The sequence below is a fragment of the Solea solea genome, chromosome 21, assembly GCF_958295425.1.
Source record: "Solea solea chromosome 21, fSolSol10.1, whole genome shotgun sequence".
Taxonomy (NCBI): domain Eukaryota; kingdom Metazoa; phylum Chordata; class Actinopteri; order Pleuronectiformes; family Soleidae; genus Solea; species Solea solea.
Window position 1 is genome coordinate 17,481,341 of NC_081154.1, and position 19,162 is coordinate 17,500,502.

At 41.9% G+C, this 19,162-nt stretch overlaps 1 protein-coding gene across 1 annotated transcript in view; it reads right to left on the minus strand.

Moving 5' to 3' along the window:
* The window catches only part of LOC131448708 (liprin-alpha-3-like), a 36,007-nt gene that overhangs the window by 14,752 nt on the left and 2,093 nt on the right, over positions 1–19,162 (minus strand). The window contains exons 2-15 of the mRNA XM_058621385.1: positions 14,250–14,971; positions 9,382–9,483; positions 8,979–9,143; positions 7,973–8,047; positions 7,792–7,851; positions 7,453–7,581; positions 5,975–6,067; positions 5,603–5,655; positions 3,317–3,410; positions 2,956–3,090; positions 2,593–2,676; positions 2,159–2,290; positions 2,006–2,068; positions 1,448–1,527 (exon numbers count right to left, since the gene is read on the minus strand). Of these exons, the coding sequence (XP_058477368.1) occupies positions 1,448–1,527; positions 2,006–2,068; positions 2,159–2,290; positions 2,593–2,676; positions 2,956–3,090; positions 3,317–3,410; positions 5,603–5,655; positions 5,975–6,067; positions 7,453–7,581; positions 7,792–7,851; positions 7,973–8,047; positions 8,979–9,143; positions 9,382–9,483; positions 14,250–14,582 (1,598 nt within the window). The 5' untranslated portion in view covers positions 14,583–14,971. The remainder of the gene's footprint in view (positions 1–1,447; positions 1,528–2,005; positions 2,069–2,158; positions 2,291–2,592; positions 2,677–2,955; positions 3,091–3,316; positions 3,411–5,602; positions 5,656–5,974; positions 6,068–7,452; positions 7,582–7,791; positions 7,852–7,972; positions 8,048–8,978; positions 9,144–9,381; positions 9,484–14,249; positions 14,972–19,162) is intronic.

Consider the following 19,162-nt stretch of genomic DNA (forward strand, 5'->3'; position numbering starts at 1 on the left):
TACTTGAAAATGATGCCGTCATCTCTCTGGAAATAAAAATACAACTCACATCCATTTAAGATTATGTAAATATTATTAGTCGGAATCTCTATGTAACACATTATGTACGTTTCTTGATGCACAATTTTCTTTTAAAACATATTTTCAATGATCCTTAATTGAAAAACCTGATGTATTTACTTTATTTTGCTTTATTACCACAAATGGATAAGGAGGGCCACACGGTGGTGTATTGGTTAGCACTCTCGCCTTGCAGCGAGAAGACCCGGGTTCGAGCCCCGGTTGGAGCAAGGGCCTTTCTGCATGGAGTTTGCATGTTCTCCCCGTGTGTGCGTGGGTTCTCTCCGGGTACTCCGGCTTCCCCCCACAGTCCAAAAACATGCAATGTGGGGATAGGTAAATTGGACACTCCAAATTGACCATAGGAGTGAGTGTGAGAGTGAATGGTTGTTTGTCTCTATCTGTGTGTGGCCCTGCGATGGACTGGCGAACTGTCCAGGGTGTACCCCGCCTATCGCCCGATGTAGCTGAGATTGGCACAGCACCCCCCGCGACCCTCTGATGGAGGATAAAGCGGTAGATGATGACTGACTGACTGACCACAAATGGAACAACATTTCTGAGACGACAAAAAAAATAATCACATGTAATTAGTTCAGTCTGGTGGTCATAGGGCTGAACGCACCTGGAACTACACCACTCTGGTGTCATTTTTTTCCAATTTAAAGGTAGATTTCACTGTTGGAAAGATGAATGTCTATTAAAACTGGGTCATCTATGTAGTAGAAATGTGAAATAATATTTGAAGCAAGTGTCTTCTTGGCAGAAAAATAATTTGTAATAATGTAAAATTTTGGCTCATGTAGATGAACGACAACAACTCCCAGCATGCACTGCGCTCGCTGCCCCGTGAGAGTCTTGCTGTCTCAGTCTTCGAAGCAGACAGCGCTAGTTGTGTAAACATACAAATCCCTGTGAGGAATTAAATACATAATAACAATAAATATACAAAATTAATACAATTTCCTCCAGCTGATTTAGATGAAAAATCATTCATAAATTTAAGCAATATTCACCACATTGGTAGTTTTGCAAGTCCTCAATTGCCATGTATTTAACTCTGAGACCACTCCATGGCACAGACAAGAATAAGGCAGATGGAATGAGATGTTTTTGTTCACTTATTGATTTTGTTTGCATTAAGGCATAATCGCTCAAGACACAACCACGGTGAATCTAAAAATCACATTTTTTGATGCACACAGCAATACGTCAGTGGTTCTTCGAGAAGATTGAATAAAGTTTATAGCGACTGAATGAGAAACAGCAAACGAAATGCCCTGAGAAGGGACAGTGTACTTGTCGGATCCCTTGGGAGATTTCATTTTTATTTGGACATATACTTTCCTGCATAAATACATCTCATTAAATGTTAATTGTGGCTAACCTGGAGTAGCCTGTGCCAGTCCTGCCTCTCAGCTGATCCAGCTCTATTTGTATTCGCTCCAACTCAGCAAGCAACTGCTCCTAAGGGATTGGGAAGAAAGGTGATGAAGGAAGAGTGCGAGAAGACTTTGAAAATGTTGCAACCCTTCAGATGTGACACGAGTGCCGACGAGGACACTTTGGCATGCAGACTTGAGGAGCTGGGGATCAAACCACATGGTCCTTCTGGTCAGAAGACCATCTGCTCTGTGCTAGCATGTCCATGAGGGCCCCTCAAGGGTAATATTTAGGCTGACAATATGGGACCTAAGCAGGATATGGTGCAAGTCCACTTCATGCCGTAATGCAGCCTGGGTACTGAGTGGGAACTAAGTGGACCTGGGCTTATGGTTTCAGTAACATAGGCCCCATAGGAAGCCCATGAGGGGTTCACATGGATATGCTAGCTGTGACTCTTGACCCAAATGTGTTTCCTATATTTTTACAGACTTTTACCAATGTCCTTGACTCTTCATCCAGAAACAATGAGAGTAAATTGTGTTTAAAAAAGAATGAATACCTTATTGGCTAAGAGATCATCTTGGATTTTCTTCATATTGGACAACTCCTCTGAAAGAGCATTCTAGCAGAGCAGGAGAAAAAAAGAAAATCTTAGTTTCAACACGCTGGGCTCCTGACATACACTGCTCCAGCGATGAGATCATGTCCATACCTTCTCCTCGAGCGCTGCCATCCTTTCTTTGAGGTGGAGCTGCAGTCGCTCGTTGGACTCAGACAGAAGCTTGTCCACCGTGTCTGAGAGACGTTTGTTGTGTTCATCATTCATCTTCTCTCTCTGCCTTGCCTAAAAGGAAGCATGGTCACATGAAAAGATTATTATGATTATTATTATTATTATTATGAAGATGTAGCAGAGTAGAGCATGGTTTGAATAGCTCTTCTCTTGTAACATCATGGTTCAAATTATGGGGGAGTTATGAGGAATTACGGGGGAGTGAAGGGGAACTCAGCTCCCCTGAAAGCTGGAGCTCGTCTGAAACATCGTCCATTGTTTGTGTCAAAGGTTACAGACTTTGGTTTTCTGTACAATGAGATTCCTGAAATAAATAATCAAACACTGGAGTAGAGCAAGATAAACAGTGATACCCTCTGCAGTTCTTGGTTCTTCTCCTCGAGCTGAGCTTCCATTTGTCGTAGTCTCTCCTCAAAGTTTCCGTGGCGTTCTTCTGCCTGCATCACAAAGAACATAACATTGTTTCATACACATTTCCCAGACTGCAATTTTTCACCTTTAGATATTGAGATTCTTTTTTTTAAGTTAAATAATGCATAAAAAGGATTTCACATCTTTGATCACTCAAGGTATGATCACTGTAACCGAAGAACACCTCTCCTGTGGTAGCTTCGTCCAGTGCCAAACATTTCAGAGGGTTTATACTGTAGGCAGAACTTGAATATAGACTGGCCATACTGTTTTCAATAGCATTCCACACTCTTCGCTTAGTGTACCTTGTTGAGAGCAGCAACTCTCTGAGCGAGCTGGGCCTCGATTTCAGGCAGCGTCTCTGCCCTCTGCAGTGTCTGCTGGAGCTTCTGCTTGGCTTCATCCAGACGCTCCTGCAGCTGTCGGTTTTTTTCTTCACTCTGAACACACACACATGGAAAGACTCAGCATATCAGATTTTTTTGTTTTACATACACACACATATATATATATATATATATATATATATATATATATATATATATATATATAAATATATATATATATATATATATATATTCAAATGATACCATAACAGCGTCATGCATGTCAAAAGCTGACAGTCTTGACCGCAGCTGAAAGTTAATTATATCAGGCATTACTCACCTGTCTGTGCAGGGACTCCTTACTGGCCAACTCATTTTCCAGCTTGTCTTTGATATCATGGAGAGAAGTCGCCTCCCTCTGGGCACTGAGGTACCTGCACAAAACACACAGCCACCATCAGGTGTCTTCAAATATTTAAAGATAAATAAATAAAAAAGGGCTACACTCAGAAGCAAAAACCTACACGGCACAAACTCTGAATCTAATGCTAAAGTGAAGAGATGAGTTTTTAAGAGAGACTTAAATGGGAAGTGGCAAACCATTCCGTAATTTGGGAGCTGCTACAACGAAGGCCTGATCACGAGCAACTGATCTTAGGGACCATGAAGGAGTGTAAAGCTGGAGTAGGTCAGTGAGGTAAGGTGGAGCAAGTCCATTAAGACACTTGTACACAAACACTAATAACTTCAAATGTATCCTGTGGTGTACTGGGAGCCAGTGGATCAAAGCCAAATATGTCCTAAACCAGTTGAAGGTGGGTAATGAAAGTCTGGCTAACCCTGACATTAAGAGCGTTACAATAATCCAGTCATGTATTATTTTTTTCAAGGTTCGGCAGAATTGATATAACATTGGCTATTTCTTTCAGTTGAACAAAGCATTTTTTTTTTTTACAACACAGCTAATCTGTTTAACAAACTTAATATCAGATAATATTACCCCCAGGTTTTTAACCATGTTGTTGAAACAAGTCAGCAGAGGTTTGGTCGAGAACGCTTTGTTACCCTTCAGGGGAATATACATTTGACAAATCGCCTGCATAAAAATGGAATGGCATGCCATGTTTCCGAAATATAGAGTCCAGGAGAAGCAGATACAACGAGAACAGGAGGGGCCCGAGGATTGAACCCTGTGGCACTCCACAGGGGAGAGGCACCATAGAAGACTCAGAGTCACCGATCTTACCACAGATGTTTCTATCGGCCAAATAAGAAAGAAACCATTCCAAGGCGGCCCCTTTAATACCCACCCAATGCTCCAGACGAGAGAGTAGAATACGATGATCCACTGTATTGAAAGCAGCTGTTAGTTCTAAGACCACTAAAATGACAACATGACCAGAGTCAGTGGCCAGAATATATCATTAAATCATCGCAAGGATTTTTGAAAGAAATGTTAGCTTGGAAATTGGTCTAAAGTTTGAGGTAGACAGGCTGGGTTTTTTGAGGAGTGGCTGTATGACTGCATGTTTATGAATATCAGGCACCACACTGCAAACAAGACAGAGGGACCAACAGTGGCAAAAACCTCTTTAAACGGGTGAGGGGAGGATAGCATCTGTAAGGGAGCCAGAAGATTTCATATGACCCACAATGTCCACTAATGTGGACAGGAACAATGATCTACGTGATCATAGACAGCAGAGCAGGGCTCAGATATTAAAGGATCATAGGGAGGGGAAAGGAGAGCTCTGGTTGATGCCACTCTGTCAACAAAAATAGGTCAATAATGCAGACCCAGTTTCAGGTTGTTTGTTTCACCTGAGTCAAGGTGTGAAAGAGGATCGTGAGGGTCACCTGAGAGACCGAGTATGCTATTGTGTGGGTGTTCTTGTTCTGGGTGTGACTGCTGATCTTTTTAGGGAGAGGAAATGATCTACATTTAGAGCTTGCAACACAACAAAAGTGAGGAAAGAAAGATCCAAAGATCTAACCTGCAGGAACATGAATAACAACACAACACAGGCACAGATGCAGGAAAATGGGTGAATAATTTTGTAGTTCTTTTTATAGAATGGACCCAAACACCAGAACTTGCATAGAGTCTGTGCAGGTGATGCAGGCATGCTCAGGCTTTGAGTAAAATAATGTTGGAGACATTATCTTATATTATTATTTTTTTCTCTATATATATGTTATATGTTTAGGTATTTTATGTACTAAATTGGTATTACAGATATAGTGTGATTCAAACCCCTGTCCTGATTTATAAAACGAAACGCTTAATCGCCTCCTAATTTCAAGGTATTTTAGCCCAAATTACAGAACTAATGCCAATAGAAAGACAGGCAGCCATTGTTTTCCTGTGTCGGGGATTTGCTTGGTGATGATTAGAGGGAGAATTATGATTAAGAGATTGGTTATGGGCCTTTATGATTTGAAATGCTTGCTGTTAGTTTTTGTCTCTATTAATATTACATTTTTGTTTATATATTACAAACGCAGAGTGTGTGTGTATACTGTATGATTTGTATACATGAATTTAAGACGAGGAAAAAAAGAAAGTCATTGTGATTTGTTCCTCTGCACTCATGGATTCCAGTGTATTAAGACTCCTTGAAAGTACCTGCGTTCTAATGTTGTAATCCTCTCCTCCATGTCCTCCCTTTGACAAAGAGCCTAAAGGAAACGGAGCAAGATAATATACAGTTAAATCTTACATCGAATACACGATGCAACTACGTAAATTTCATGGTCATTTTCAGGAAAGAGAAAAAAAATGTGTGTGTGTGTGTGACGTGCATTTGTTGAATATATGTTTACAATGAATTCTATAATCATTTTGTACTTCCACCTCTACAATACAGAAAATAATATTACAACAATAATACTTGTATTTCTACAACATATGCCCTTTGGGTTCACATATACACTGCAGGCCGGGGAGTTGGGGCGCACAGGATCTTGGCCAAGAAACACCAGATTGGCACAGACCGACCTCTTTCACTTCCCTTTGGAGCTTCTGATTGGCCTCCTCCGACTTCGTCACCTCCCTCCTGGCGGCCGCAAGCTGCTCCTCTATTTCTCCAACCTGATGTGAAACCATGGAGGAAAACAAGACGACAAAGATTTTACCTATTTGAGAGTAAATAGTCAGTCAAGGCAATGATGGATCACAAGGGACTCAAACAGAGGTCCAGTATTTGTGACAATTAGCCATAAGTTTATAATGACTTCAAAATAATGATTCTGGTTTGTTTTTCGTAGACTTAGAAGAGTGTTTCCCAAACTTTCTTATGGCAAACTATTGTGACCTAATATAGGGTCTAAATGAAGTTACTAAGATAGAGTAACGGTCATCCTAACATGGGGAGGGAGCTCATTCCATAATTTGGGGAGAAAGCTCGTTACTTTTCATGCATGTACTGGTTACAACTGAGAGCTGATGATCCTTGAGGGAACATATGGTTATGTAGGCTGGTGCTAATCCATAAAAAAAATATTTAAAAACAAAGAATAGAATCTTAAAATGGATCCTAAAGCATGCAGGGAGCCAGTGGAGGGAGGCCAGCACTGAGGATATGTGTTCTTTTTAAAAGACGATCAGCAGCAGCATTTTGAACTAACCGCAGGCGTGCAAGTGAGGCATGGCTGAGGCCCAGATGAGTCGAGATACAAGTGCACATAAGATGTTCAAAAATATTGAAAGACCAAAAAAAGATTTGATCTTAGATAAAAGTCATAACTAGATTTGAGATTTGTGGGAACGCACGGCAGAGTAGTGGCCAGCACTGTTGTTTGGGAAAAGGAGTGAGAGGAGGAGTCCTTTACTGCAATCTGCAGTCTCATCATTAGATGTTATTCATTCTTACACACTGGACCCTTAAAAAGCTCCACTGACATGAGTCTGCAGCACTCCAGCACTAAGATCTTGCCTCTTTACATTGATCTGCTGTACATGTATCCTCTTACCACACAGGATTTCATCGCACAAGGCCCCATATGGGTCTTATTTGCAGTATACATATTATAATCATGGCTTTTCAAAGCAGCTGTAATACTCTCACTGGCCATCAGAGGGAGACGAGTCGACAAACTGCTCATCGTTCCCCCCTTCTTGGAAAACACTGCTGGAAATGCTCCAGGAATAAACTGGCACTGATCAGTGCATGTAAATGTGACAGCCAGTATTTTATTATAGAAACTAGATTAGAAAACAAAATACACAGATAAAGTACATCTATGCAGCAGTATACTAATGTGGACTTAAACATAATGTAAACTGCTCTATAACCTTAAAGTGACAATTTAGTCAAAGGGCGGGACCACCACAAAAACCAGACAAATCCACTTGGGACCCAAATTGTCAGCCGAAATATAAACCTTATGGGGTCCACAAGGAAATGCTGGCCTGGTTGCTTTTAAAAAAAGAGCTGTCACTCAGAAGTTCAAGACCCAATACAGGTATTTACTCACCTGTCGGCACATGAGGGCCAGCCTCTCCCTCAGCTGGGAGAGTTCTGATCTCTGTCGCTCTATCTCTCCCTCTCTCTGTCTGTCCAGCTCCCCGTCCTCCAGGCCAGAGGAGGGACCGTTGGGTAGTCGCTGGAATCATGGCAACGTAGAGAAAAATGAGAGTGACGAAGAAACATAATCATTTAGAATTAGAATCATTCAGCCGAACACAAATGAGCAGCAGATGAGATGAAGTCACACTGTCACGTAACGAGAACCCACACATCTACTTTCTACAGACTCTCTGAACGCTAACACAAACACACAACTGGAACCAACATGCACAAAGCCCTCCCTTACATCTTTCCCGCCGTCCACCCCTTGTTGACGTCTTTTAATTTGGTCTTTTAATGAGATTACCTGGGAAGAGGGAGACAAAGTGGGCAATTAGATGATGAGATAGATTTTTTCGTAACTTCTCGATGTTCTTCGCACGGAGCTTGAGGCAGAGGCACAGATAATCATTACCAATGGACTTTACCTCTTGAGAAGACGCTGCCAGTTGATCCTCTAACAAGGACACCCTCTCAAGGGCCACGCGGAGCCTCTCTCGCACCTGTGTGAGGAAACAAGAGGGAAGTTTACTGACCTTTAGTGTCAGGACTTTTGTTCCTGTTTTATTTTGGTGACAGACATTTGCTCCCCACTTCCTGTTCCTGGTCTTTTGTTTGATTTTCCCACCATTTACCCGACCACACCCACTTCTCGGTGTGTTTTTTCCTGCTGTTCTTTGACCACGGTTTGTATTTTTGGTTTTGCGGACATTCGCTTTGCCTTTGCCTGATTTGGAATCATTTTGCTTGCCAGTTGGATTGAAAGTGTTTGTTGTTTGTCCTGCATCTGAGTCCCCCAGTGTATGTTAAGACGCATTTATTTTGCTAAAATGACCTTACCTTATTGACCTTATGTAACTAAATCAGTTTTTTTTAAAAGTTTGAGTCAGGCAGCTCATAAGAGGCCAGAATTCTCACATCATGGTGGAATTTCTTCACAACACAACAGTGTGAGAGACATTACTGCAGTGTCATTCATTTATCCAGATTTTTATAAGGAATGCTGGAGAAAATGAAATGATGGTGAAATGATTTACCCAATAAATAACATCTTTCACAATAATGGCATGTGCTATGTGTTAGATCAGTGTTTCCCAAACTTTCCCACTTTTTGAAGATAGCAAACTATCCTGACCCAAATGTCATGCATCTGTAACACCTATCATCCCAATTTGGATTTGGTCAGCAAATCATTTCCATGAATCATTTCCCAAAATAAATCTCCTGTGGGTCCCGACCCAGTCTTTGGGAGCCACTTTTTCTGCATGTTTTGCGATAATTGTTAATTTTGTTTACTCTCCCAAAAAATTCTTCATAAATTTAAAGCCCAAAATCAGGCATTGGGCGGAGTTAGCATCAGATGAGTTAGGTTTAGTTACCCTTTAAGTTTGGTGGGAAAACAAAGCATTTTTGTGTCTTGTCTCTTTGACCCACCTTCTCATCCAGGGCCTTGTGGTGCTCAAACAGAGACTTGAGGGCCTTAAGGACCTCCACCTCACTGGAGACTCCTGCTGGGGACTGGGCCTGTCTTTTCACAACTGTCATCCTCAGACTGCGCTCGTGGCGAGACACCAGACACTCCAAGTGTTCCAGCAGCAACTACAGGAGGCAGCCGGCAGAAGGAGGAGGTGACAAGAGAATGCAGAAGGTGGAAGAGAGAGCGACAGAATAGATGGTTAGAAAGACTACGCTCGGAGAAGTTGGTGAGATAAGGACAAAAAAGTGAGTCACGAAGAGGAAACGAGAATGTCGTAGAGAAAAATGAAAAAGTGTCAAACCCACACAACACAGTGAGTGTTACAGTGTTAATCAGCGAAATGGCCGCTGAACAACTTACACGCGTGTTGTTTCTCTCCGCCTTGAGCTCGGCAATCTCCTCCTCCCTCTCCAGGAGCTGCTCACGGCAAACGTTCAGCTCTTTAGTCAGCACCGCGAACTCCTGTGGACAACACAAGCTGCATTTAGGGGCAAAGGACACCGACCATCTCAACCGTCTCACCGGCCCACCGGGAGGCGGGATTAAGGGCCGCAAAAGGCCGGTTTAAGGCTCTTGTATATTTCTGTGCAGCTGTGTGAGCTCGCAATACACATGAACCATCATACAGTGACAAATAGCTCAAGCAGTTCTCTGTGTGATGTCATCCCAGTGGAAACCCAGTGTACGCTCTGTGACAACAGTTGGTTTATGTGCTGTAATAATAATAATAATAATTTTGAAATGGTTATATTCTTCTTAAAAATCAAGTGTAGGTTTTATAACTCAGCGAAAATATTCTCTTTCATTCATCTGAGAAAATAATTCTAACCATGTTTAAACTTCTTAATCTGATCTAAACTTTCAGACAAAAACAACATCGTCTAAGTCTCCTGAAAACACATCCGACCGTCCGAGGATGATCTTGATGTGCAGACGTTTACAGTCAGGAGCGCCTGCTTTATGGTTTAAAAACTGTTAAAAATAGACACATGAAAGAGAGAGAGAGAGAGAGATGCAGATGGTGACACAGTGGGTCCATTGGCTCCTGCAAGGCCTTATGGGATTGTTTCTTGTTTGGATCAGGGTCAGCTCCTCACTCGTGTCCACTTGTCATTTCTTTTCTACCACATCTCTATTAGTGATGGTCTCCTTTAGGTTAAATGCATTCCGCACAACTAATCTATAACGTGCTGACTTCCATAAATGCTTTTGCCTTCCATTTTATGTCTCGCAATTTGTTTTTTACCTGATATGGAAATAGTTTGTGTTGCACTGCTGACTTAATGTGTTCTATTATCCTCGCATTGTTCTGTTCTCTAACACCTACAAAGGTTTACTTCATTAATTAAAATCATTTGGTGTTTGTTTGGCTCGCCTCACCTCGGCACGGCAAGGTTATTTTGCATTTCCACTAGCATAGAACCTGGTACTTTTTTTTTAGTAGCTGCTCTGGCGAGGTTCCACCTGCGCTGAGGCGATACTATGCGTGACGTCGTCAGACTGCCGGTCACCGATTGGTCAGAGTGCCGTCACAGGGAGACACGTCCGACACAAGAATCAAGCCGAACAATGCCGAACTGTAGATCAGTTAAAAAGACTTGACAATCCTAAAAACGTGGGTTAATCTCCACCAACTACCAGGGAAATGTCTAAAATCCCAATAATAAATTGTATTTAGCGACAGATTTCAGCAGTGAGCGGCATCACAAACCCTGCGTTTAGTGACTGTGTCAGACGGAGTGTGTGCTCCGGTCATGGAGGAAGTACTGAACAAATAGTTTTAATGAACTGATTCTAATGATTCAGTTACACAGAAAACAACTGCTTTATAAGTCACTCATTTGTCTGTGTGTGTGTGTGTGTGTGTGTGTGTAAAATGAAGTCCCAGCAGTGACTAGTTGAGTAGGTACTATTTTGTAGTGGAAAACCAACCGAAACTGTGCGTGGTGGTTGTTTGCACGACCTGTCTGTCACAGTGGTGTTCCCGTTTTTGGACAATGTTTTTGATGATGAGGCTCTGATATTTAGACAAACCTTCTGACCGGACGGTGCGTGTTTCAGGACAAGTACCTGCATGAGACGCATTGATTTTCCTGATGATGGTATCCAAAATTCAGCATCAAACTGATTTTCTGGCAGGGACTACCTTTTTTTTTGTTGCAGTTTTAAAGCCTGATTCCACAAAAAATATTACTGTAATATTAAAGTGCTCCCTTTATTAAGAAAGGAAAGCATCTTTATTGTCATTATACAATGTTTTGCACAACAAAATTTTGGGGTCAGATGGAGGGTTGATCTGCGCTGTTGTGACTAATTGCACTGAATGAGTCTAACATTCTAACATGTTTTGATGGTGTGAGGAAACTCACACAGACATGGAGAAAACATGCAAACTCCACACAGTAAGGTCCCAGACCAGGAATTGAACCCAGCACCTTTGTGCTGTGTGAGGCAACAGTGGTAACTACTGCAAACCACTGTGCCACCATGCCGCGTATTAAGCACATCACAATGACACTGATCACTTTCAACACAGCGATGCACCAGCTAAAGACAAGAAGCAGACATCATCTAAATTTCACTGCATAATTTTGTAGTTTGCTTCTATGTGTATGTGTTTTGTTGTTGTGTTTTCCTACAACAGTAACTGCTGTACAATCAGCTGAGTTATGACTGGTTGACACGAGTGGCCATTGCAAACAAGAGCCTCATTGTTTTACTCGGCTGTTATTAAGGTTTGAGCACCAAGTGGTGCAAAGGCCTTTTTGTCATTATTGTAGATTTTTCCTCATCTTTCTCTTCTTCCAAAGGAATCATGTTTCGGGGGATTGAACATGCACAAGAAACAAAACTCAAAACTTTGGTACATGACACTACTTTCAAGCCCTATTGTTAATTCCTTTACACCATTTTTTCAAAAATGTTGTCTGTTATATTCGTATATTTTTTCATCTATTTCTAATTAATTAGAAAATTGTGGAACTTTTTTCTCACATAAAATGTTGTCTGTTATATTTGTATATTTCTTTCATCTATTTCTAGTTAATTAGAAAGTTGTGCAACTTTTTTCTGACATTGAAAATGAATGGTGACAGTGCTAAGTGGAGCAGTGCACAGCCACGTTGGTAACCGTGCAGCACAAATTTGCCCGTTCAATTTTGCATTTTTAAACCTTTAAACATCTCAAAATGAAGCAAAGTACAGGCTGAGCTGTAGATTTCTCATTCCCAGTTTGATTCAGAATGAAGGACGAAGCCATGGCTGAAAATTCAAACAAAACGCAGGAGTTGGTCCCAAAAAGAACTCCACCTCTGTTACATGGAACTGATTTGGCTTTTTCCCCAAATGACAAGACACAAATAACAGTTATTTGCAAAGTTTGCAAAGACAAAACAACCTTTTCAGTGTTCACAGTTGGTTAGTGCTCTTGCCTTTGCAGCAAGTGAGAAGACCCGGGTTCAAGACCTGGTCAGAACAAGGATTTTGCATGTTCTCCCCGTGTGTGGGTTTTCTCCGGGTTCTCCGGTTTCCTCCCACGGTCAAAAAAACATACAATATGGAGATTAGGTCAAATGGACACTCTAAATTGACCGTAGGTGTGAGAATGGTTGTTTGTCTCTATGTGTAGCCCTGTGATGGACTAGTGAACTGTCCAGGGTGTGACCCCGCCTATATCGCGCTATGTCAGCTGAGATTGGCACAGCACCCCCTGCGACCCTCAAGAGCGGAATAAAGTGGTAGATGATGGATGGATGTTCTTGAAACACATCTGTTACACAACCACAGAGCCGGCCTGAGACATAAGTGAACTAAGTGGCTGCTTGGGTCCATAATCACCAGGAGACCCATCCATCCATTTTCTACCACAGGGCTCAGCTGACATAGGGTAATAGGCGGGGTCGCACACTGGACAGCACGCCAGTCCATCGCAGGACCACATATAGAGACAAACAACCATTCACACCACACCTACACCATACCATATGTATGTTTTTGGACTGTGGGAGAAAGCCAGAGAACACCCACACACACACACACACACACACAGGGAGAACATGCAAACTCCATGCAGAAAGACCCTTGAGCTAACTGGGGCTCAAACCCAGGTCTTCTTGCTGCAAAGGCAAGAGCATTAACCACTACACCAACTATGTGGCTGCCAGGGGACCCAATGGTGTGTAAAAAGGAAAAAAAACATTTCAACATATTAAATAAATCTAGATGTTTTTAGATACTTTGATATATCTATAGTGTTTATCATACATTATTAGGTTTTGCACATCTGTTCCTGGTCACAATCTCTCCTCTATCTTCTTCTCTCCTTGCCATTGTTCTTTTCACCCACCTCTCCTTCACTAAACACCTTCCCTTCCCCCTCCCATCTCTCCTCTCTCCTACCCCAACTGGCCGAGACAGATGTTCGTATGCTCTGAGTCTGGTTCTAGCAGAGATTTCTTCCTGTTAAAAGGGAGATTTTCCTCTCCACTGTTGCCAGGTGCTTGTTGATTGTGTTCCTGTTAAGTCTCTCTGTAATAATTGTAAGGTTTTGACATAACCATGGAAAGTGCCTCGGCGTCATGTATGCAGAAATCAGCGCTGTGCAAATAAAATTGTATTGAGTCACGAATTGAACCGACAGACAATACGCTGAGAGTGAAACAGGTAACTTCAGACCAAAACAAATCGCTTTAACAGTTATAACAAAATGTTACTGTTATTTAAATAAAATAACAAATAACAAATAACAAAATAAATTCACCCTTTTGTACCCAAATGTATCAGAAGTCAGAAACTAATCAAGCATCCCATTCAACCATTACTATACTATACTTACCATAACTGTAATTTGACATCTTAATCAAGTAACAATAATGTGTTTTACCATTTTTTTCAGATAAGAATAAGAATTATATTTTAGCAATAAAAATACTATTTTTGTTAAAGAGCTTGTACACACTGGTGTATTAACCATTACAGAAACATAAAAAATGATCTTGATCATTAGCATATCATTTAGGGCAGCTGTTGGCTTTGGGTGATGGTCTAATAAATGTGTTAAATAATGTACAACCATATCGAACAATATAAAAAAGTACATTTTGATAAAGTGTTGTCGTAATAAATGGAGACTGGATCATGTTTGTTCTCCTTTTTCTTTCTTCAAGCAAGAAAAAGACGTAATTTGACACCATGGATACACAAACACACACATACAAACAGAGCTGTACCTGTGGCAAGGCAATAGACAGCTGCCTCTGAAGTGACTCCTTCTCGTGGCCAAGATCACGGAGGCGGAGGTGAGCAGTGCCCAAGCTGTCCTGAGTCTCCCTCAGGTTCTCCAGCAGCCTCTCCCTCTCGGTCAGCATGTTGACCATCAGGGACTCCAGGTTCCCCGTGCTGCCTCCCTCATCTCCACTTCTGATCTCCCTCCCGCTGAAGCCTCCTCCTCCCATCGCACCTCCGGAGCCCCCGACTCCTGTCCCAGCAGGAGAGGAGGGGCCCCCGCCAGATCCACTTCGCCCATCCTCGGAAATGGTGGGCATCACCTCGCACATCATCATCAGACCGTGGTGTGTATGTCAAGTTAACAAAGGAAACGGAATGGTAGGATTGTGTGCGCAAAATATCGGCCTATGTGTGATTTTCTTTCCTACCAAAGGTTTGATGAACAAAATATAGAATCTTTACCTCTTCAGGTTTCCAAAAATATTTTTTTGGCCATGTCTACACATGTTTTTATGCTACTGATCCAGGTCATTGATAACAATCAGACTGCCTTTGTGGTCCTCTTGTTATCCAGGAAATATTTACATGGAGGCCTTTGAGTGGGAGGCTGGGATTGTCTGGAGGTGAGGAAGGGAAGGGGTGATGGGGCAGGAAGAGATGAAGGAGGGTTGGCGCTCCAACACTGTTGACGAGGCAGAGCTCCTCACAGCGCCGCGGGGAAGAGCTGAAAAAGAAAGCAGGCACTGCATGAGACCCCCCCCAATGAGCTCCATTGAGATTACAGCAAATGAGAGAAGACATTGCATGCAAGAGATGTAGTTTGAGACAACACAGAATCATTTTTATAGAAATGTGACAGCAATGCTGATGGATGGTTTAAATGATTTCTCATTTGCTACTAATGTACACATCTGGATTTTTACTTACAGTGGAATTAATGTTCATTCAATGTAAAATGTTCATTCCAGCTATTTCAGCTTGGGCACAAACTTGTTTCCAGGACGTTACAATGCTGATGTGCATTATAATGCTGACACCATTATGACGACACACAGTTTTTCCCACCAGTCAGAAGTGAAAAAGCCTCTTGGATGAGATGCTAACTAAAGAAGATAACCGTTCATAAAGTGGATAAGGACAGAAGGGGGATTGTGGTGAAAAACAGGAGGAGCAAAACATGGGGCACACTTCTGTTTGAGGGTGCTTTCTAGGCAAATTAACTTGCTGCACATGCCCAAAATAGACCAGACACTGAAACAGAACCCATGGGATCACAAGTCGTCGCTCCACGGCGTGACGCTTCAGCGTGGTGCCTGTGGACAGCACGATTGATTAACATGAGCGCAGAATGGAAGCAGGCTGTGCTCCTCGGTGCTTTGTGGGCCCAAACCTGTATAAAAGTAAAAAAGATAGTGGGAAAGCTATGTGTGTGTATGTGTATGCACAGTGCGACTCTTGGCATAAGTGAAAACACGCTCCACGATGTTTTCAATTGGGAACGCAGTAACTGATTTAAACACAAAGGTTGCTGTTGTACATGTTTCATATAATATCCCCTTTAAATATTGATAACTAGTGTTTTCGATGGACTGACTAAACCTATCAGCTGCTGTTCAGACCATTATATGTGATGTGAAAACTTCAAACCAACATAGTGAGAAATTGAGAATTCAGACAATTTTTGGCTACTTCTTAGGTTCAACTGCTTCTAAAACTACTTCTCTTGTTACTGCACACCCCAATAGAACAAAGCTTAACAGTAAAATATTGAAATACCAGGAACTGTCCGAAGTCTGGGAGCTGAAACAAGCCTGAATCCTACAGGGGACATGGAAAGGGGGACAATGACATCAAGGACCTGTGTAAACCTGGACCTGTGATTATCAACCAGAGAACTCTGCTGAATTGAACATAGCTGACAGAGCTACTGGGACGTCAATGGGACAAGTTCAAGTGGAAATGACCACAGCAAAAAGACAATTGTCACATCTGTATTTCCATGAAAAGTCAAGGAATCTAATGATTAAGTAGAGGCTGGATTCATAACCGACGTAGAGGTGGAGCTGGACCCACACAAAGAAGCTGACCCAACAAAGACTGCAAACAATTGTGAGCTGAAACTTATCTTAGGTTACAAATTCATAAAATGTCATGCTGTGAACATGCTGTGAACATGCTGCTGCTGCTCAAACCATTGGAAACATGTTAAATCACCTCCTAGGACGAGTAAAAACAGTAACTGTGGGTTAGGTCAGTGGTCACAATTGATCCCACCAGATGACCAAGAGAGGATCCATTCTAGACAAATTAGGCTCAAACACCCATTTCTCTGGGTCACTTAGCAGATGTGTTGAAACCTATTTGTCTTGACAAGTTCCCTGGAAACACCGCAATGGAAACAAAGATGGCAAAGTACTTCAGAAGCTGGGTGAGCCAACCAGTTGAGGTGCTGTGAAAAGCATTCATTCTTGATTACAAATGATTAAGCTCATGACTTATAACAGAGCAGATGACATGTTCTAGAAAACTGCAATAGATCAATCAAACAGTCAATGCTACTGAAAAAGTGGGGAAGTTTAAGAAAATTCCAGCTGTCAGAAGTCATCAGTGGAATAGATTCAAACTCTGAAACTTTGGTTGACCTTGAATACACAGGTTTATAGAGAGCAAACCTCCACCAATGCTAATGAAGAAAAGCTATAGTCAGTGCCAGTGACGGAAGGAATTCTGTGGCACAAAAATATTCATTTTGGAAGCATTCCCCAGAGGCAGAGAGAGCATACGAACAACTCAATCAACTGAAGGATGAGGAGCCAAGCAGAAAGGAAACCAGGACTGACACCAGATTTATCAGAACGTTCATGTAGGGCGTGTAGTCTGAGCATTCACTTCCGAGTGCTGAAGCTAACAGAGGCTGCAATGTGAAATAATTGTAAACTGGGCTAACCTTTGTAAAAATCAAGATTGCAAGGAGGGGCATATGCCTGACCATCTGTATCATCTGTGTCCCAAAATGCTGAGTTAAAGAAAAGCAGTGTGGGTCAGAAAAAGATCAGATTTGGTCCAGAAAAAGACAAAGACAAGAAGAGATACACTGTACACAGCTGAATCCAATTCAAGAGGTGGATTTTGTCGAGTCCTTGTTGCCATTCAATTAGACCGTTACAGCTACCAAAGCTCTTCACAAATACGATTAGAGAGATTGAAACAGCAGCAACGCAGTTGGTTGGTCTTCGTTGGTCTTCGTTGGTCTTCTTGCCTTTACAGCAAGAAGACCTTTGTTCAAGCCCTGGTCGGAACAAGGGCCTTTCTGCACGTTTGTCTCTGTATGTGGCCCTGTGATGGACTGGCGATCTGCAGAGGGTGTACCCCGCCTATCGCCCTATGTCAGCTGAGACTGGTACAGCTCCCCCCACGGATAAAACGGTAGAATGAATGGATGGATGGATGGATGGAGATTGAACCTGCACAAGAGTTATCAAGATGTGTGGTGGATTCTTTGTCCATGTAACATTGTTAATGCAATCATTCAGGGAGCTGGCCCACAAGACATAGATAACATTAGACAACATTTGTACCCAAATGTTGAAATGCACTTACTGTAAGTTGCTTTGGATAAAAGTGTCTGCTAAATGACATGTAATGTAATGTAAAGATAAAAAAAGAAGAAGAGAAGATATAACTTGACCCTTTGAGACAGGAGTCCTGTCCCGGCTTTGGGATTAAATGGACCTTGACAATCTTTACTAATCTCGACCATCTTAATGATTTCAAACTTTCCTATTGTTCTTGAAGTTTTTTTTTTGACTGAGCTGCACCAAAAATCTTCTTATGGAGCCCCTCTTGAGTCAGGGTGGGACTACATTAAACATCTGTGCAGATGTTTGGTATGGATTCAGACAATCAACATTATTATAGCATCTTGTGCTTCTCTCTTCTTCTCTCCTTGTCTACAGCACTAAAGGGACTGCACTGGCCTTTATATTTTTAAGTGGTTTGGACTAATTTAGTGCCCGATACAGGCTTCATTGCATTAATGAGCCTAAGCAACCTCAGCACTAGTGAAAAAAGTCTCTGCCAGTGGTCTTATAATTATTATAAGGACATTACTGGAGAGTGGAGACCAGATACAGCTCTGCATTAGCTCTTCATGCTGGTGAGCAGGCCAGAGCACTTGGCATCCATGCTGTTTTCTGACAAAAAACAACAACATACTTCCTGCTCTGCTGATGGATAATCACCGTCATCACCTACATTTACTTCAAATACAGTAATACATTAGGTTATATGTATCACAATTTTAAATAAATTATATAAAATATAATTATATAAAATATATATAAATTCCAAGTGTCCTTCCCAAGCTGTTCTTACTCCAACTTACCCCTACAAACGTGTACGTGCACAGCGCTGGATCGAGTGATGGGAGTCAGTGTCTGACTGACACTGTGACATTTAGGGGAGCCCTATTTTCAGGTGGTACCGCTATACTAAAAATGTCATATGCACACACACACACACACACGGAAGTGTGTGGCAGTATGGTCATTTGTACATGAGTACTACAAAAAAAGTGTGTACTCGTGAACCAGTAGAACAGGGGACTTTGGTGCCGTTACACACTCACAAAGAGGGGACTCCATGTTGAACAGGGGACATTTTTCAGGTCCCCTCTTTGTCATGCTTTAAATCAACCTAAAATCATGTCTAAGACACTCTGGTGATATTAAGCAAAGTAGCTGGTTACAGTGATGGGAGTCAGTTTATGACTGACACTGTGACACATAGCGGGTACTACACATATGCACACACACACATGGAATTGTGTGGCAGTATGGTCATTTGCAGAGTACTACAAAAGAGTGTGTGTGAGGTTTTCTTACACACATCATCTCACTCTCTTGTCAAGAGGGAA